Source organism: Nannospalax galili, unplaced genomic scaffold (assembly GCF_000622305.1).
Source record: "Nannospalax galili isolate Female #2095 unplaced genomic scaffold, S.galili_v1.0 scaffold728, whole genome shotgun sequence".
NCBI lineage: Eukaryota > Metazoa > Chordata > Mammalia > Rodentia > Spalacidae > Nannospalax > Nannospalax galili.
This window is the reverse complement of record NW_008358642.1, coordinates 2,252,671-2,271,938: the sequence shown is the minus strand read 5'-3', so window position 1 is coordinate 2,271,938 and position 19,268 is coordinate 2,252,671. Positions and strand designations below refer to the sequence as shown.

The 19,268-nt window shown below is 35.0% G+C and overlaps 1 protein-coding gene across 1 annotated transcript in view; it reads right to left on the bottom strand.

The window, feature by feature from the left end:
- Positions 1–523: 523 nt before the first annotated feature.
- Gpc5 (glypican 5) overlaps positions 524–19,268 on the bottom strand; it is a 525,143-nt gene continuing 506,398 nt past the window's right edge. Inside the window, exon 6 of the mRNA XM_017795311.2 lies at positions 524–580. Coding sequence (XP_017650800.1) covers positions 565–580 — 16 coding nt within the window. The 3' untranslated portion in view covers positions 524–564. The remainder of the gene's footprint in view (positions 581–19,268) is intronic.

The window sequence follows — 19,268 nt, the reverse complement described above, 5'->3', positions numbered from 1 at the left end:
TGTGAGTCCTTCAGATAGATGGCAAGAGCATAGCAAATATTTGATCATGTCATATGAACAATATTTCACATGCAAGCCCTAGAGCAAGTTGTAGAAAACTGATAGGGGTTAGGAGATGAATCACGTTAGGCCAAATGTAGAACACTGAGTAAAATCAAAGATGCTGTTTAACAACGCTGCAGGTTCTATTCAAGCATCCAGATTAGACTGCAAACACTGCCACTGTACGCAGCACCACTCCACGGCTTCTACTATGCAAAGGACTCCTAAGCCCAGCTTCTGCTGTTGCTCTTCAGCTCTGGCACAGTGCCAGAGAGATCTCACACGCAAAGACCCATTGGGCTTGGTGACAAGAACTGCTGTGCTGAGCCCTCTCACCAGCACAGGGCGAATCTTTCTTGCTTGCGTTTCATTAAAAGTGCTGTGGTTTATCTTCCTCCTCTTCTGTTTCCTTCCATGTAGCTGCAGAGACCAGCTTTCCCACCATGTTGTTTTTTTAGCTCTGTAACTCAATATATTGTCTTTAAGATCACTTCTGAGTCCGATTTCGCATTCTTTTAACAACTAAACCAAGAATTTGCTACCAAGGGAAAAAAAAAGATTAAAATGGAATAGAGAGAGAAGAAAAAATAAAGACAAAATCTATTACAGAAACTGTACAAAATGTCCCTGAAAGTTTAACAAAATAAAATGAACATACATTACACATTAATAGGTAAAAATTAAAATTTTGATTACAATCATTGATTTCAGATAAAGCAGAAGTAAAGGAAAATGATTTCAATGAAAAACAAAATCACTAATCAGACCAACAAAAAATGTCAACAAATTTAAAACAGTAATGGGTTAAACCATTTTTCAAGGGTGTGCTCACTATTAACATTTATAAAACAAAAATGTATATTAAATACATTATTATATATTCATATCCATGATTTTTGATTCATCAGGACAAAATTATAATTATAAGGCGTCTGCTTTTGACAGAATTAGCATCTGTTATGACTAATTTACATAGGTAAACTATTTAAGGAATATAATTTGAACATTCACATATATGAGATTCTAAAAATACATACAAAAAATTGCATGTAGAATTTATAAAACAAAATGTATTTCAGTTCTTCACTGAGGAAAAAAGTACAGATCATATTGAGGAACACAAAGAGACACACTCTATATTTTTAAAGTAGAATCGATATGACTATATTAATTACCATAAATTCACTAAAATTTGAAGTAGTGTCACCACAGGATCACCATTATATTACCACCACTATCATACCTCTATTAATATTCTAAAATAGATGGCTCAGTCATTAAGGGTACTGGTTGCTCTTGCAGAGGACCTGGGTTTGATTTCCAGCACCCATATGGTGGTTAACAACTGTCTATAACTCCAGATCCAAAGGAATCCGACATTTTCTTCTGACCTCCATGGGCACTGCAGGACCCAGATGCACTTATATACATGCAAGCAATACACTCATATACATAAAATAAAAATATAAAAAGAAAGAAATCTAATTATATGAAAGACAATTTCAAATTCAACCCAAAAGAAAATACATAATATAAATATATTCAAAGGAGAATAAAAATTTAAAAATAATTCTTAGACTTGAATTTAATAAAAGTATACCAAAACAAACAATATGCATATTTTGAAATATATATTAAATATTAAATCAAAATATAGTGAGTTACAAATATAAATAAAGCAAGCATGATTTATAAACCCATTTTTTCATTCTTGAAATGAAATTTTTGAACTTCTAAAGTTCATTAACACACACACCCCATGATCTAAAAGGTATTATAAATGTGATTTTAAAAACAGAATAAGTGAAACTTAAAGTAGAAAAGCACATAAAGAAAATTTTCCTTGATACAGAGAATTCTGGGTGAGCTCACTGATTGTGCTTCATTAAAATTAACGTGTACTGGGTAAATGAGTCTTAAATTACCTTTAATACTGGTTCATGGGTCAATCCTTGCAAAGCAAACTTCTTTAAAAATTATTTTAACTGTCCACTCCATGCTTCATAATCAGAAAATTTTATTAGTGAATAAAAAATCTTGTAAAAGAGGCTCAGGATATATAAAAGCATAGAAAAAAGTGACTTCCTTTGCAGTTAGTCATATATTACCAAATATAAGTCTTAAACTAAGTTGATATAGTTAATGCAATTTAAAAAAATCAGTATCTCATGAAAATAATTTAAAAAATATCAACTGAGAGAGCAAAATTAAATACCCTATTTATAAGAAGTCATCTGCTCCTTCAATTTGAGATTTAAATTAGGCATGCAAAAATAATTTAATACTAAGACACATATATTAATAAAAGACAACTATGATGACTGACCTTGGTTACCAACTTGACACCTGGGATGAGGGAACTTCAAATGAAGAATTTTCTCTATAAGATTGGCCTGTGGTCATGTATATGAGGCATTTTCCTGTTTACTAATTGGTGTAGGAGGGTCCAACTCATTGTGGGCAGTACCATCATCTGACCTGTGGGGCTGAGCTGCATAACAAAGGTAAACTGGGGGCTGGAGAGATGACTCCGAAGTTAAGGGCACTGGCTGTTCTTGCAGAGGCTCTGGGTTCAATTCCCAGCACCACATAGCAGCTAACAACCACCTGTAATTCTTGTTACCAGGGAATCGAATACTTTCTTCTGACTTTGGGCATTGCATGACATGGATGCACTTACACGCACGCAGGTAATACACCCTTACACACATTCAAGGAGTGTACTCATACACAGAAAATAAAAATAGTAAATAAAATATTTTTTAAAAAATAGAAAGGTTGGGCCGGGCTTGGTGGTGCACGCCTTTAATCCCAGCACTCGGGAGGCAGAGGCAGGTGGATCTCTGTGAGTTCAAGGCCAGCCTGGTCTACACAGTGAGTTTCAGGACAGCTGGGGCTACAGGGAGACCCTGTCTCAAAAAGACCAGAAAAAGAAAAGGAAAGGTGTCCTGGAAGAACTTGAGCCTGGAAGGGTGCCGGGGAGCAATGTTGCCCCATGGTCTCTGCTTCAGTTCCTCACTTGAGTTCCTCCCCTGACTTTCTTCAGTGATGAATTGTGACCTGGGAGTTCTAAGATGAAATAAACCTTTTCTTCCTCAAGTTGTTTTTGATCTTGCTGTTTATTACAGTAACAGAAAAGTAAACTAGCACCGCAACCCAACAACAAACAAACCAGTTTATTTACATTATACTACATATTCAACTGTCTCAGTCTGAATATTTTTGCCTCTCCAAATTCATATGTTGAAAGCATTAAACCCCAACATAATGCTATTGGAATGTGGGGCCTTGGAAGTGATTGTCATGATACTAGAGCCATCTTGAGTTTGATTATTACCTTTGGATCCCAAGAGAACTGCCTTGCTCTGTTTACTATGAGAAGATGAACATCTTTGAACCAAGACTCTAGCATTCACAACAGTGAATCTACAGGCATTTTTATCTTGAAATTCTATGCTTCTAGAACTGTGAAAAATATATTTCTGTTGCTTATTTTCTGGCTTGTGGTATAGAAGAGCATTTATTTATGATAAAATTTAACAAAGCAATTACAGGATGTGCCATTACCATGATTGAAATCGCTATCTTATGTCATCACTTATTATTATTTTTATTTCATTTGGGCCAGACCATAAGATAGAAATGCACAGTAGCATTTATAATACAAAAGAATAAATAGGAATATCTTTAAACTATAATAGAAAAGAATAAATACTCAGGAATATTTTTTAAAACTATCCTAGTTTGCTTTCTGTTACTGTTTTATTTCATCTGACACCTTACAGTTTATCATCAAGGTAAGGTAAGGCAAGAACTCAAGGCAGAAACCTGAAGGCAGGAACTGAGTCAAGGACCATGGAGGAACACTGCTTACTGGCTCGCTTCAACTGGCTTGCTTAGCTACTTTCCTTATATAGCCCAGGTCTACCTTCCCAGGGATAGCATGGCCCACAGTGGGCTGGGCCCTCCTACATTAATCAGCAGTAAGGAAAATTCCCCACAGACAAGGTCAGGGTCCAATCTGAAGATGGAACTTCTGCAATTAGAATTCTCTCTTCTCAAGTTGGCAATCAAGATTAGCCATCATAAAAACCAATCCTTAAATTATAGTAAATTCTATGTAATTCATATGTGCCATATGAAAATGCCTAAGGAGTTTTGAGTAACTCTACCCCAAAATAAACTTGTATCTTTGTGAAGACAATATAATTGTACAGAAAAACCTTAGCATATGCATCATGAAAATGACAAATGAGCCTTTGAATCTAATTTTGGCCTCTATCTTACAATATAGACTTAATTCTTCATGTCTTCTTGGAAACAAGTTGTTTTAAGTCTAAAATAATTGTATTGTATTGCAATTTTCAACTTGGCTCTAAATACTAGGTGAAGCCAAAACATATATTGTCAATTGTGTATATATATATATACCTTAATAAATATTAGTGGCTATTATTTTGATCTAATGAAACATTCATATTAAGAAGTACATGTTTCTTCAATCACAGACATAGAGAAAATGTACAAAACCAATAAAAATTAGCAATACAGCTTGTGAAATAGCTACTTAACCCTTATCTGAACATTACCTGCAGATAGTGTTGTAAGGGCCCTATACCAAAATTATGAACAAAAATATTTGCATTTTTTAGTCCAATCTTTTAAAAAATATTTTATTCATGGGACTGGAGAGATGGCTTAGCAGTTAAGAACAGTGGTTGTTCTTGCAGAAGACTGGGGTTCAAATCCCAGCACCCACATGGCAGCTAACAACTGTCTGTAACTCCAGTTCCAGGGGATCTGATGGCCTCTTCTGTCCTCCATGGGCATTGCACAAAACAGGTGCATTTACCTACATGCAGTCAGTACATGCATACACATAAAATAAAAATAATAAATAAAATTTAAAAATATTTTATTTGTTATTTTTAATTTTCATGTGCATGAGTATATCGCTTGCATGTATGTAAGTGCACCCATGTCATGCAATGCCTTCAAAGGCCAGAGGAGAGCATCTGATCCCCTAGAACTGGAATTAGGACAGTGGTTAGCTGCCATGTGGGTGCTGGGACTCAAACCTGGGCCCTCTGTAAGAGCAACCAGTGCTCCTTTTTAAAAAATATTTTATTATTTTTACTTTATGTGCATGAGTGTATTGCCAGCATGTATGTGAGTGCACCATGTCATGCAATGCCACAGAGGTCAGAAGAGGGCAACAGATTTCCCTAGAACTGGAGTTAAGAATGGTTCATAACAGCCATGTGGGTACTGGGAATCGAATCTGGGTCCTCTGCAAGAGTAGTCAGTGCTCTTAACCATTGAGCCATCTCTCTAGCCTGCAACCAGTGCTCTTAAGTGCTGAGCCATCTCTCCATCCCCTTTTATTCCAGTCTTAATTCCTAGTATTAACTCTCATACCACACAACACATCACACAAAATCTATCATCTACCTATCATCTATCTATCTATCTATCTATCTATCTATCTATCTATCTATCATCTATCATCTATCTATATCTATCATCTGTCATCTATCTATTTCATCTATGCATAAATGTAGTTTACAAAATGAATGTAAGCTAAAGAGCCTACAGTAGAGTTCAGGAAGTTTCAGAAGAAATGGCCTGATAGAACTGCAAGTAGTTTGTATTGTATCGATAAGACAATGAAGCCAGAACCATCTGCTGCAAGGAGCTGGCACTGTAGAGATCAAGCCACCAGGGAGTCAGGATTGAGAGCAAAAATGTAGTCAGCTGCAGAGACATGAGGGCAGAACTGGGATAGAGCAGGAACTGTTTGTGTGGGTCCATGCAAGTGAGTAGGTAGAGAGGTAGACTGTAGTAAAGCAGTCCATGTCAACAATGAGGTACCTGCTGAGGGAAAGACCCAGGGAAGGTGAGTGTCCTGCAGGACACTTGTTAGGAACAACAGGTAACACATGATAGGTTGGTGTGGGGCTGTTGACATCACAATCCTAATAATCTAACACTTTATGGAGTCCAGGTGAAGGAGCTATACCTCTCTTCATTCTAACGTGCCTGATAATTTCTTGGGGCATGTTTCCCCTCGTATGATTTTATTATGCCCAAGTGCCTCTGCAGTCTCAGTTCACCCTGATAAATATATAGGATGGCACCCTCTCTACTTCCAGGAATAAATTATTTATCACTCTTTGCTTCATGGGTGGTGCCTCACAGGTGGTGAAATCCACTTGTCTACACAGGAGGGCAATTATCCTCCACCCTCAAAACTGAGTCAAAAATCTGCTTGCAAAATGGTGCCTCTCAGGGAAAGGCACATCCTGAAAACTCCAGTTTTACACAACATGCAGTAACTTAGAGCAGGACACAGCCTGATGTTAATACTTCAACATTTGATTCTTGAAAGCAGGAGCCCAGTGGCTCTGTAGTAAGGAGTCACATTTTTTGTTGTGTGAAATTTTAATAACGGATTAATTTTAGACTGCATCAAATACACAAACTCTTACGTATTTAACTTTGCTTAGTTAAATGTATTGCACAACATCTATTTCCTATTTTGTTGGGTCACAGATGGTAGATGTATGCCATTTCTCTGTATTTTATTCACTGTTTTTAAAAAACATTTCATTTATTATTTTTATTTTATGTGTATGAGTGTATTGTTTGCATGTATGTGAGTGCACCCATGTCATGCAATGCTGCAGAAGTCAGAAGAGGGCTTTGGATTCCCCTGGAACTGGAGCCACCATGTGGATGCTGGGAATCAAACCCGCGTCCTCTGCAAGAACAGTTGGTGCTCTTAACCACTGAGCCATCTCTCTAGCCCCTTATTCACTGTTTTTGTATAGTACTATTATTTTAAGATAAAGATCTGATAAATCAATCTAAGTTGATATTCTAGAGAACATGTTGTAGGAGAGAAAAGTAAAGCTGTAAGATACATTTTAGAAGGGGATGTCTTAGAAATCATTGATTTAATTGTACAAAATGGAAGAAAAATACAGCAATTTTACTTGAGGGAACTATTTTTAAATATTATTAAATGAACCAAAAATTATCTCTGGAAAAAAACTACTAAATTAAGAAGTAGAGATCTCTTTATAATCATTCATTGACTACGATCTTAAATTTTCTAAAAATGCAACACATAATACATTGATTGAAACAAAAAGAGTATTTTAAAAAGTACCAATATGCACGTGAAGTTAAAGGAAGGTTATTACGCTGGGAAAAATGCAAACAAACGCAAGACATCAAATTGTCAACCCAAATTAGAATAAAATAGAAGCACAAAGATTCCAAACACACTGAATATTTCTGCTTCATGTAGACAAAAGGGTATCCAATATAGGGCACGTATGAACTATTACTCAGGAGACCAAACCTTAGAGACATGAGTCTGACAGTTCCTATTTCCTCTAAAACAATGCTGCAAATCTCTTGGAGCCCACAGCCGCAGCCTTGGAGAAATTTGAGATTACCTGATAATTTCAGACCTGATGTTTGACACAACACTGACATGTTGAATATTTTCCTTCAGCCACAGGAGATCTGTAGCTCCTGCAATTGTAAGTCAAAGGGGCACACACTCAATTCATTCTTTGTTATTGAGTGGTTTGTTTTTGCTAGATAATTTATGGAAAATTAGCACAAAATGACAGCTTGGATCTGGTGTAGGAATACCAGACATATGAGCTTGAATAGCATTACAATACCAGATAAAAAAAGACATTCAGTAACAAAGGTCAAATGACAGAATCAACCCAAGTTTCTCTGTACTGTCAACTCTGAAGTGCAGTTTCAGCAAAAGCCTGTGCAGAGGTAATTTCGTTGCCTTTTTTTTTTCTTCATTAAACTGTATTTTGAAATTCTCCACAGCTGAAGAGACATGTCCTTATCAAAATCCTACCAAACATTCAACTCGATTATCTGAACTTGACTATGGGGAGTGATTAAGCAGGAAAGAATCTAATACAATGAGCAAAATATTCATGAGAATATTACTTTATTGTGCAAAAGTTTAATACAGCAGAAGCATACACAAGAAAAATGTGGAATATTCATTCTAGGGAACTTTATTGAAAAGTATTTATTTAAAAAGCAATATGAAAAACTTGAATACAACATATTAAGTTGATTAAAAGGGAACAAAATTGTTTAAGTAATGTCTCAACCATATGGGACTGTTAATATGATGAGAAAAATTAGTATTTTCAAAATAAAGAGAACACATTATTGTCATATTCTATAAACAGTAACTAAGACAAGTAAGTTCTACTAGAATTATACTGGTGACACAGGGTGTATGTCACCTACTGCACTGTGCTTACTGTATTCTGGGCATGGCTTTAACTACTTGCAAATGTTATAACATTTAAACAAGAGGACACAGGAGTATAGAACACATACTAATTCATATTTCATAGAAGAGAAAACTGATATGAGGGACACTTAATAAACTGTTCCAGGTATATGAGTTGACTCTAAGTATAATCTGACTGAATGAAATATGCAATTAATCAATAAATATGCAAAAATCCTTCCTTGTAGCTCTCAAAATAAATGTGCCCAAGTATTAAGAGAAAACCTGGGCTTAGACCTACCTACATTGTTATGGAATCTGCAGAAGGAGCCCAGACCTCATAACCTACTGCACCCTGCTTCCCCTGCTAATGAAGCCTGCCTAAGCCACCTGGGACTCACACTCTCAGCACTGACCATTCCTGCACCAGGCCCACCGACAACTCACAGAAATTTTCCTTGAAGAGCTTAGTTCATGCACCTTCCTGCTGCAACTAGGAGATTCTGACTTCCCTTGCTTAGTCCTGCCTACAGGGACCTGGAACTTGTGGCTCCAGAACCTGAGCATCCACTCCATCTTGCAGCAAGCAGAGGACCTGACCTTCCCTGTTCAGCTCCACCTTCACTGCACAGCAATTTCCTGCACCATGTGAGAAACCTGAACTTCCTCTGCTTACGCCTGCCTAAGCATCCCTAAAGAATACCATCACAAGGATATAAAGAATATTCGCAATATAATCACATAAGAAAATGTCACAAAGCCAGAGAAAGGGATGTCCATCCAGGTACAACAAGCCTGCAACACTCCAAATAGGATAGAATAGGAGCTTCACATGACAAATTATAATAACAACATTAAAAGTTAAAAACACACAGTAAAGAAGGTGTATTGAAAGCTGTAAGAAATAAAGGTCAAGTCACTTACAAAGGAAAGCCCATCAGAATAAAACCTGATTTTTCAACAGAAACTTTTAAAGTCAAAAAGGTCTGGAAAGATGTATTCCAAGTTTAAAGACCACAATTATCAAGCCAAACTACTACACCCAGTAAAAACATCTTTTAAAAAATGAAGAAGTAAATGCTTTCCATGATAAAAACAGATTAAAGGAATTTATGACCACTAAATCAGATCTTCAGAGGATACTGGAAAGAATATCCCAGTATGAAGAGAAGGTTAAACATACCTAACAGTACACAAGCAACAAATAGAAACAATTCCAGAGCAGTTACTCAAAAGAGTTCTAATAGAACACAAAAACAAGATGACAGGAATTAAAACACACTATTCAATAATCACTCTTAATATTAACAGTCTCAGTTCCCCAATAGACATAAACAGTGGACTATTTGGTACTTCTAACAAACATACCTTACTATCAACGATTGCTAAAACTTTACGGTAAAAGGATGCGAAAAAATATTCAAAGGAAATCAAACCAAAAAACCAGCAAGTATAGCTTTTCAGTTACTTGGCAAAACAGATTTCAAACTTAAACTAGTCAGAAGCGATAAAGGTGACTTTATAGCCATTAAAATAGCAATCCTCTAAGAGATTATTACTATTCTAAACATATACACACCAAAAACATGTGAACAAAATGTCATAAAATAAATACTACTAATTTAAAACCACAGATTAACTACAATACAGTAATAGTGGGAATAGTGACTTCAATACGCTGTTCTCACCAATTGACCTGTTACCAGGACAAAATCCACCAGAGAAATAGTGAAGTTAAGTGGCATTAACCAAATGAACATGAGACATCTATAGACCATTCCACACAAATGCAAAAATAACACGTTCTTCCCAGGAGCCTATGGAACTTTCCCCCAAACTAACCGTGTATTAGGACACAGAGAAAGTTTCAGCAATTACAGGAAAATTGAAATAACTTCTTTCATTCTGTCAGAGTACAGTGAAATAAAGTTAAATATCAACACAGTAAATATACACAGTGATGGAGATTTTAAAAATTTCCTAGAATTGAATGGAAATGAAAATACAATGTATCCAAATCTATGGGAGACAATGAAAGCGGTCCTAGTAGATGCAGCTCGTAGCTTTAACTGATGGCATCAAAAAACCAGAGAGAACACAAATAGATGACTAAGTAATCTACCTTAAGGCCTTGCAAAAATAAGATCAACACACAAAAATAGGAGACATGGAGAAATAATCAAGATAAGAGCAGAAAATAAAAAAATAGAATTTAAAAAAATACAAAGAAGTGAAAAGAAGAATTGGTTCTTTGAAAATATTAGCAAGATTGAAAAACATTTAGTCAAATTAACCAAAAGAGAGAAAAGAGACAAATTAATAAATTAGAGATAAAAGAGAGACATTACAACAAACAGGAAATTCAGAAATAACATAGTTTAATCATAATATAATCATAGTTTAAAATTTTATGCTCTAATGAACTGGAAAATCTAAAGGAATGGATGAATTTCTGGATGTACATAACCTATCAAGGTTAATGTAGATAAAGTAAATAGTTTAAACAGACCCAGAACAATCAGAAGCAGTAATTAAACATCTCCCAACTGAATAAAGTCTAGGAATGGATTAAATCAGCACAAAATTCTGTAAGACACTTGAAGAACTAACACCAGTACTACTCAAATTATTCTGTAAAATAGAAAATCAACAATTCCATGGCCTTCTTCTGAAGCCAGTGTTGTCCTGATACCGAACAATGTAAATATCCAACAAAAAAGAATTGCAGGTCAATCTCCCTGATGATCAGAGATGTAAAACTCTCAATAAAATACTTCAAACTTAATTCAAGAACAAAAGCAAAAGATCATCCACCATGATTAAGCTAGATTTACTGGAGAGATGCAAGAATGGTTCAACATATGTAAATCAAAAAAGGTAATCGACTTCCAAAATAGACTCAAGGACAGAGTTACCTGATCATCTCATTACACATAGAAAAGGCTTCGACAAAATGTAACATGATTTTAAGATAGAGGTCCAGAGGATTTACAGATACGGGAGATGTAACTCAACATAATAAGGGCAACAAACCTCAAGCCCAGAACTAACAACATGCTAAACAAAGAAAAATTCAGAGCATTTCCACTGCAGTCATGAAGAGGGCAAAGATCTTCCTCCACTCAGGTTCAATATAGTTCTTTGAAGTCTTATCTAGAACCATGAGAAAAAGATTAAAAGGGTAGAAATGTGAACAGAAGAAATCTAAATATTTACAGAAGACATACTCCTGTACATAAAATACTCTGGTCTCCCCAGGGAACTCCTACAGCTGATCAACATATTCAGCTAGTATCAGTATATACAATTTACACAAAATTCAGTAGCTTTCCTACATTTCAAGGACATACCAAGAAAGAAATAGAAGGAATGATCTCATTCATTATAGCATTTATAATCTAACCAAGGAAGTGAAATGCTTGTAATTTGAGAACTGTAAAACACTGAACATATAAATTGTAGAAGATACTGGAAGATGGAAAAACCTCTGCTTATCCATAGATTAATAGGATCAATATTATGAAAATGACTATCATACCAAAAGCAATCTGCAGATTCAGTGCAATTTCCATTAAAATCCCAACCCAATACTTCACAGAAATTGGAAAAAGAAATCTTAAAGGCTCATGGAACAAAACAGAAAATGGGTAGAGACAAAACTAGTGCATCTCTCAACTCTCACCAGTGAAGCTTCCTTATACAACAGAGTGTGATGCACACAGAAGGCCACAACTGGCCAAGTTTCAGAGAATAAGAGACTGAAGAGTGTGTGTCTCTGGAGAGGACTCCTATATTAAGCCTCACCCACCCACTGCTCAGGGACCATTGCTGAAGAGGGGGCAGAAAGATTATACGAGCCAGGGTTGGTTCACGAATATAGTGAAACAGAGGATTTCGGGTCGCTGGAAGTTTGTATGTGTGAACTTGTGGCAATGGTAGCCACAAGCACAAGACCCATGCATGCCAACTCAATCCGAGACGGGACGAAAGTGGAGCGAGGGAAATGAACGGCAGGTTGGCTCTAGTCCGGGAATTCTTAGAGACTGATTACTCCTGGATGAGGGAGAGTAGACATTATTTACGAACTCCAGATAAGCTGACAAGACTCCAGTGGATGAATACGCACTAAAGAACATCTAGGTACAAATGTTTGACTGGATAGTACTTAACATGTATGGCAGAATGCAGGAGGTCCAACACAGTGGGGCGTAGAGGGTTGGGTGTGCAGGCACGAATGAGGAAGGGGGTCTAAACTTAAGAACTGTTGTATGAAATGTACAAAAAGTCAATAAAAAATTTTAAAAATAACAAAAATAAATAAACCAAAAAAGAAAGGGATATTTACATTTTATAGTTCACTATAAAATGTATCTGCAAGGCCCTTCCAGGTTATATTTTATTTGTGAACTTCAAAGAAAACATGGATGATGGAAATCCTTACCATGGCTTTTACTGCAGTGAGCTTTTGCTGCATGCCTTCCTTCTTCCCACAAGTTTACCTTATGTTGTTTCATTGTTACATTGTTATATAATACATAGAATAATAGCCACTTACTATTAAAAGAGGGACCATGACAGACCTGAAGTTTAACTCTTCCATTTCTAAAGATGAGAATGTTTCCCAGAGAGCTGAAATGGCTCCTGGGAGGTAGGGGGAGGGTGCAATCTCTCTCTTCCAGGATTTTCAGATTGGGTGTTCGATTTTCCTCTGCCAATCCATGTTCACAATCATGGTTCTCACATGCTTTTGCTTTTCCACCATTGTCTGGCTTCTTCTCATCTATTTGTTTTCTTATCTGTCATAATAGAACCTGACATTCTCTCAGACATTCTGTCACATAATTTGAGGGAAGAATAAAGGATTTCTAGGGGGCTGGGTACTACCTCCATAGAAGCATGCCAAATGCGCTTTCTCTCACTCATTCCATTACTGTATAAATAAGTGAAAATGTTCCAAAAATAAATCATTTCTAAGAAGGAAACATCTAATTAAGAGTGGCTGAGGTATAGAATCTGAGTATATAAGACTACATTAAAACAATGTAATTAAACTATTCGCACATACAGCATATTGGAAGGTAAGATTGTACTGATGAATCTCAGCCAAAATTAAAAGTTATACATGTATATGTTGTCTTTCTAAACATAAAAGTATTAAGCTCTACTGCCATGTATTTTCACTGAGGCAAATGTATGTTATGTCAAACTAAAAACTGAGTAACTTGAATAACTGTGTTATGAACATGTTCTTCTAAGACATTATTATTTGAGCATGAAACTAAAAAGCTCTCTCAAATGTACAGATAACTGTATTAATTCACCCTATATTTTATGCACAATAAACTACTCAACTCTTAAGTTCATCCAAGCACACTGAGTGCATCTTTAATCACAGTTTCCAATGTAAGTGTCTCTGGTGTGAAGACACCAAATGATAAGAGAATGAACTCTGGTCTTCTAAATATATTCATTCTTGGCTAATGCCCTGTCAGCACAGGTAAAATAAACTGCAGTGCAAGGGCCATGCCATATGCTTCTGAGCACTGCATATAGTTAACCATATTTATATGCATCACAATAAGGAGGATACATAAGACTGATTATTTCATAAGACCTTAGGGAGGCTGAGTTTCTCTCTTTACTTTCTAATTCTTTAAATATTATTTCATGGTACATCTCTCTTTTATACAACATTATGAACTGATAAATTAAGGTTCAGGGTACAAATTGCCCTCATTTGTTTAAATAGTTGTAGCTACTCTTTTTCTAATGAACCATTCTCTTGTTCTTGAAGCAGTTTCTACTCTATGATGCTAAAGGGAGTTCTTAATCTTTAGAGAGGTAGGAATTGCAATAGTATAAAAAGAGCAAAAAGATTTTCAGTTTACTTTGGTAAATGAGAAAATGTGAGTAGTGTTTTATGGCCACGTAACTATGAAGGGGGAAGACAGGGTCTCCCTGTAGCCACAGCTTACTGGAATTTGCTATGTACACAGATATCCTCCGGACTCTGCCTCACAAATATTGGGGTTAAAGACATGCACCTGGCTTTTAATGAACTGTCTTTACCAAAGGAGACACCAAAATAGTATAAAAACAACCATTCTCCTAACGTTAAACCCTATTGGTATTATCATAACAAGCATCATAATGGCTTCACCATTAGAGAGAAATAGACTGGACAAGCACCAAATTTAAAATACCAATGGATAATGTAAGAGAAAATATGTGTTGCTTAAAACACAGAAGCAATATGAGAGAAGAGTAAGATAGTGAATAATAAATAAAAGTTTAAACCCAAGTCAATAGCAAAAGAAGGTCTAGTAATTATAGGAACTCATGAAGACTAAACAGCACACCCCTGAATGATGAATGGGTCAAAGAATGAGTTAGGAAAGAAATAAAACTATTCCTGGAACTAAATAAAAATGAGAATACAACACAGCAAAGCCTCTGGGCTGCCACAAAAGCAGTCCTAAGAAGGGAGTCTACAGCTCTTAGTGCCTACATTTCTCAGCTTCTTTTGCAACACACTGTTTTCTTTGAGTTCTAAAGAATAATTACTTGAATAGTAAAATTCCAATTTCAATACAGTATTTTAAATATACCACTTTTTCATATCTATAACACTACAAATATTACCAACATTACTTTTAATTAATCAGCTCATTTGCAAGCATACATGTACACTTAGTTAACTAATTCTCCCTTTTCAAATTACTGAATTTACACTGAATATTGTAGAAGCATGAAAAGATTCATTTAATAGCATTATAAAAATTTTAAATTCTATGTAATTCTTGTTAATGTATATGAAAGTAAGGGACCTTGGACATCAATAGCTAATTCTTAAAAAGCTGAGTTATTTTTTCTTATTCAAAAAACTTCAAAGCTAGGTATGGTAGCTCATGCCTTCAATCCCAGCACTCAGGAGGTAGAGGCAACTGATTTCTTTGAAATTGAGGACAGCCTAGTCTACATAGTTAGTTCCAGGCCAGCTAGAGCTACAGGGAGACCCTGTCTCAAAAAAACAAAAATCAAAAAGAAAAAGAAAAATTTCAGTTTTCAAATAACCCATCACTCATGCAATTTACATTGCTGAATCAACATAATAGCACTCTTTCTAAACATTTAAAGGAAAATTTTACTTGTTTTAAAATTTAATTAAATCATAATGACCCTGAAATTCTTTTGCTGTTTTTTGTCTTCAGAGCTAAACATTTTGGCATATCACTAAACCTGAGATTTATATCAATAAATTCATCATGCTTTCCGTTTTCCTTGCCCAAGCAGTAACTAGTTTCATTGGCCAAGCACAAGTCTAGATGGTAATTTTTAATCATTAGGATTTACTGACAATTTTGATGCTCATCCATATATGCAGTTTTGAATTATTTTGTTATTTTATATTTGTAAAATAACAATGATTCATATAAAGAAAACAGCTTTATTCCATTTTGTCTAATTGTTCACAGCTCCAATAACTCATGGAAAAGCAACTGACTTCATCTGCATGTGTGAATATAGATTGAAATGCTTGTAGTGACTAGCAAGGATTCACACATTTTATAGACATTTGTAAGAAGATTGAGCAAGATTTCATTGCTTAGATATTAGCATAAAGTTAAGATCTCAAAAGACAATGAAAGTTAAAGCTTTTCTTTTTTATCTTTTTAACGGCAAATGTATGCTACTTATTAAAATGTTAAAGGCACATGTAAGGAAGATAAAGTATCTGCCTTCCTTATCTTTTCAATTTCAGTTGTATTTTCAAAATTTTTAAACTATAATATTGAAAAATATGATTAAAACAATTCAAATAGAGTGTTAAAAGCATTGTATCATTATTTATTTGTATGCATTTGTCTCTGTGTGAATATGTGCATGCAGGTATACATGGAAGTCAGAAGAGGCCACTGGATCTTATGAAGCAGAGTTTCGGGTGGTTGTAAACCTGATATGGGTGCTGGGACTGAACTCCAGCCCTCTGGAAGAGCAGCAAGTGCTCTCAACCTCTGTGCCATCTCTAGCTCCCCCCCAAAATGTTCCTAATAGCAACATAAATGTTTCAACTTAGTTACTCTACCAATTTATGTGTGCAGTGATATTACTATTTAATGCATTTATTCACATATTAATAGTTAACATGTTAGTCAGGAAAAAATTAAGAATGTGTTGAAAGTACAGATTATCATTTTGACCATTAATATGGTGGGTGAATCTAGTAACTACTGCAATTTTAACAAGCTTTAAAATACACCCAGTAATATTTTGAATCTGAGTGTTAGATGATTTCACACACATTTTCCAAATGTGAAAAGAAACTGTTAAACCATTCCAGTTCTTTCATTGGAATGAATTTGATTCCCAGTATGGTTTTTTGTGAGAATGCTTTTTCTTTGGACTTTTCCTAGTTGAAACTTCAAGAATTTAACTTGCTTTATATAAGTTCTGACTATAGAGCCATTCACAGCATAATTTAACTGCTCTCAGAATAATTTGTTTGCTTTTTAACACCTTTCTTATACAACACTATTCTTAGCTCAGACTCTGTAGGGCTTGGAAAAGCAAGAAGATAAGGACATAGATGCCTTTTAACAGCGGAAAATTCAGAAAAAAAAATTATCATAAAATTGGAAGACTTAAAGAAAGCTATTTATGTTATTCTGAGGAATACAAATCAATAAAAATTCATGGGTGAGAGGTTCTCACTGATTGGAACATACTGGCAACACAGTAATTTCAAACTCATTGTAGAGTTTGCCACCCACAAGCACTTTTTCTGATTGTAACCAATAAAATGTTATGACCTAGAAACAGCTATCTCTTGTATATGTTTCTCGGGTGACTTTATTTTTTATTCTACCATGATCTAAGATAAAAATCAGAGCATTGAAAATACAATTGCGAAGAAGTCTAGAATCTTTTTAAGTTCAGTATTTCAACAACAGCTTCTAGAACTTCCCTAAATGTTCTATGATGAATGCAGGTTTTCAGAATATGGCTACGTGATATGACGTTTTTAGTTACATTTGACCCAGTGCACACTGTGTGTCAGGCTCTTCAGACCACAGTGGTTGGGTAAATTCCTATTTCAAGGGCTGGGTGGTCACTTTTCCAGGAGTTGCTTTACTTTTCAGTGAAGCTTTAAAATACGACCCTTTTGTCTGATGATAATCAATGTTATCTTTTAAATTGAATTTGACGTTTTAACTAAAAATAGAATAATGTCCCTCCTAAGGGATTCTCAGACACATTAATGATTCAACTCCCAGAAAAACAGAAATAGCAAAGAATAACTTTAGAAGTAGGAAACTGGCTGTAAACTTTCTTGAATGAACTTCTAATATATCTTAATTTGAACTGCATTATGTAACTTTGTGGTTTTAAATATATATCATTAACTTGCCACTCAATGCAGTCTTCAGTGCAACTATAAACTGATTGTACGCAAAGTAGAAACTTGTTTATAAGACGTTACTTATGAAGAGAAATAAGATGAACCAACTGCCACTCTCCATAGGATATAAGCTATATGAAAGCAAGTGGCTTTGGTTGCTTCCTTTACTACTATTCTGATGACTAGAACAGTGCCTACTCTAGACATACTGAAGAAGTGGCTGATAGCGAACATCTCCATACTGACACTCTCTACATCTGCAATGTCTCAATAATGTATTTTGAATCCTTTAAGTCACCAGCTCTATCACACCATTAGGTATCTAAACACATTTTCCCTTTCAGAAAAGAAATTATATTTGTCACACCATTCATTGGGTCTCAAGTTAAATATCACTGCCCTAATCTCTCACACTGTATAATAAGCCCCATCATGCAAATATATAGCACCATACATGTTCTTTCCCTTCATATCTTAATTTGTTTTAAATTCATTTTTATAAACACTCCAAAAGGCCAAGCTCCAATTCCCTGGATTCACAACTGTTTCTTTAATGTGCAAAAAAATTCCTTAATCATACCACAACATTGCTACTCATTATTAAAGATATGACTCCAAAATACAAATGAAAACAAGAAAATACAACCTTATTTTTGTGTAGAACTATGATAGGTTTTCATCTAAAATACAGTAAGGTCTTCCCTATAGAGATGCATCTGAAAAACAGCATGAATAGTAAGAAAGGACAATCATTAATATTAATGTGAAAATAGATGTAAAAATAGACCTTTGGAAAAATTTATAAACTGAAGAGGCAAAATTTTGGGATGGGTCACCAAATATGAGTTACTAAAATCTAGAGACAAATCTTAGTGTTTAGAATTCAGTATAATAGGGAAGATCAGAATTATTCTCTACTAGTTTAGAAAGCATGCCATTCATTGCACATGGATATTTCAGAGAAGAGTCTTAAGTCTCGATACTCGAATTACGAACCTTGACACAGATGCTGAAAATTCTTTTCTAGGTCAATCAAGAATGACTATGTGTAGGCAAATGTCACCTGGGAGACAAAATTGTCTCTGGATGTTCTATAGAAATAAGGCTTATTTAGAAGAAAAAAATAGACATTGGGGTTATGGGTTGGTTTTATACTCAATTTAATGATATTTTTAACTGTTATCATTCATTATTGGTCATAAGTTTAGGTGTTGCCATGTTTTGAAGGTGAGAACCATGATATCCCAATAAAATATTAAGTATTGAAACTTTCAAACAGATATTGATCTGAAAATCTCTCTCTCTCATAAGAGAAGTAAACAATAGCATATTACACATTTGTGTGTACATTTCAGTCAATTAAATAGAAACAATAACTTTTATTGTTAGTGCATAATATTCTACATCTGATATTAAGTATGAAAGAATTTGTGTATTGTGTGATTATGAAAGTATGCTGTCATTTAAAATATATTTGTCTGGTGCCTGAAGAGATGGCTCAGAGGTTAAGAGCACTGGTTGTTCTTAGAGAGGGCCCTAGTT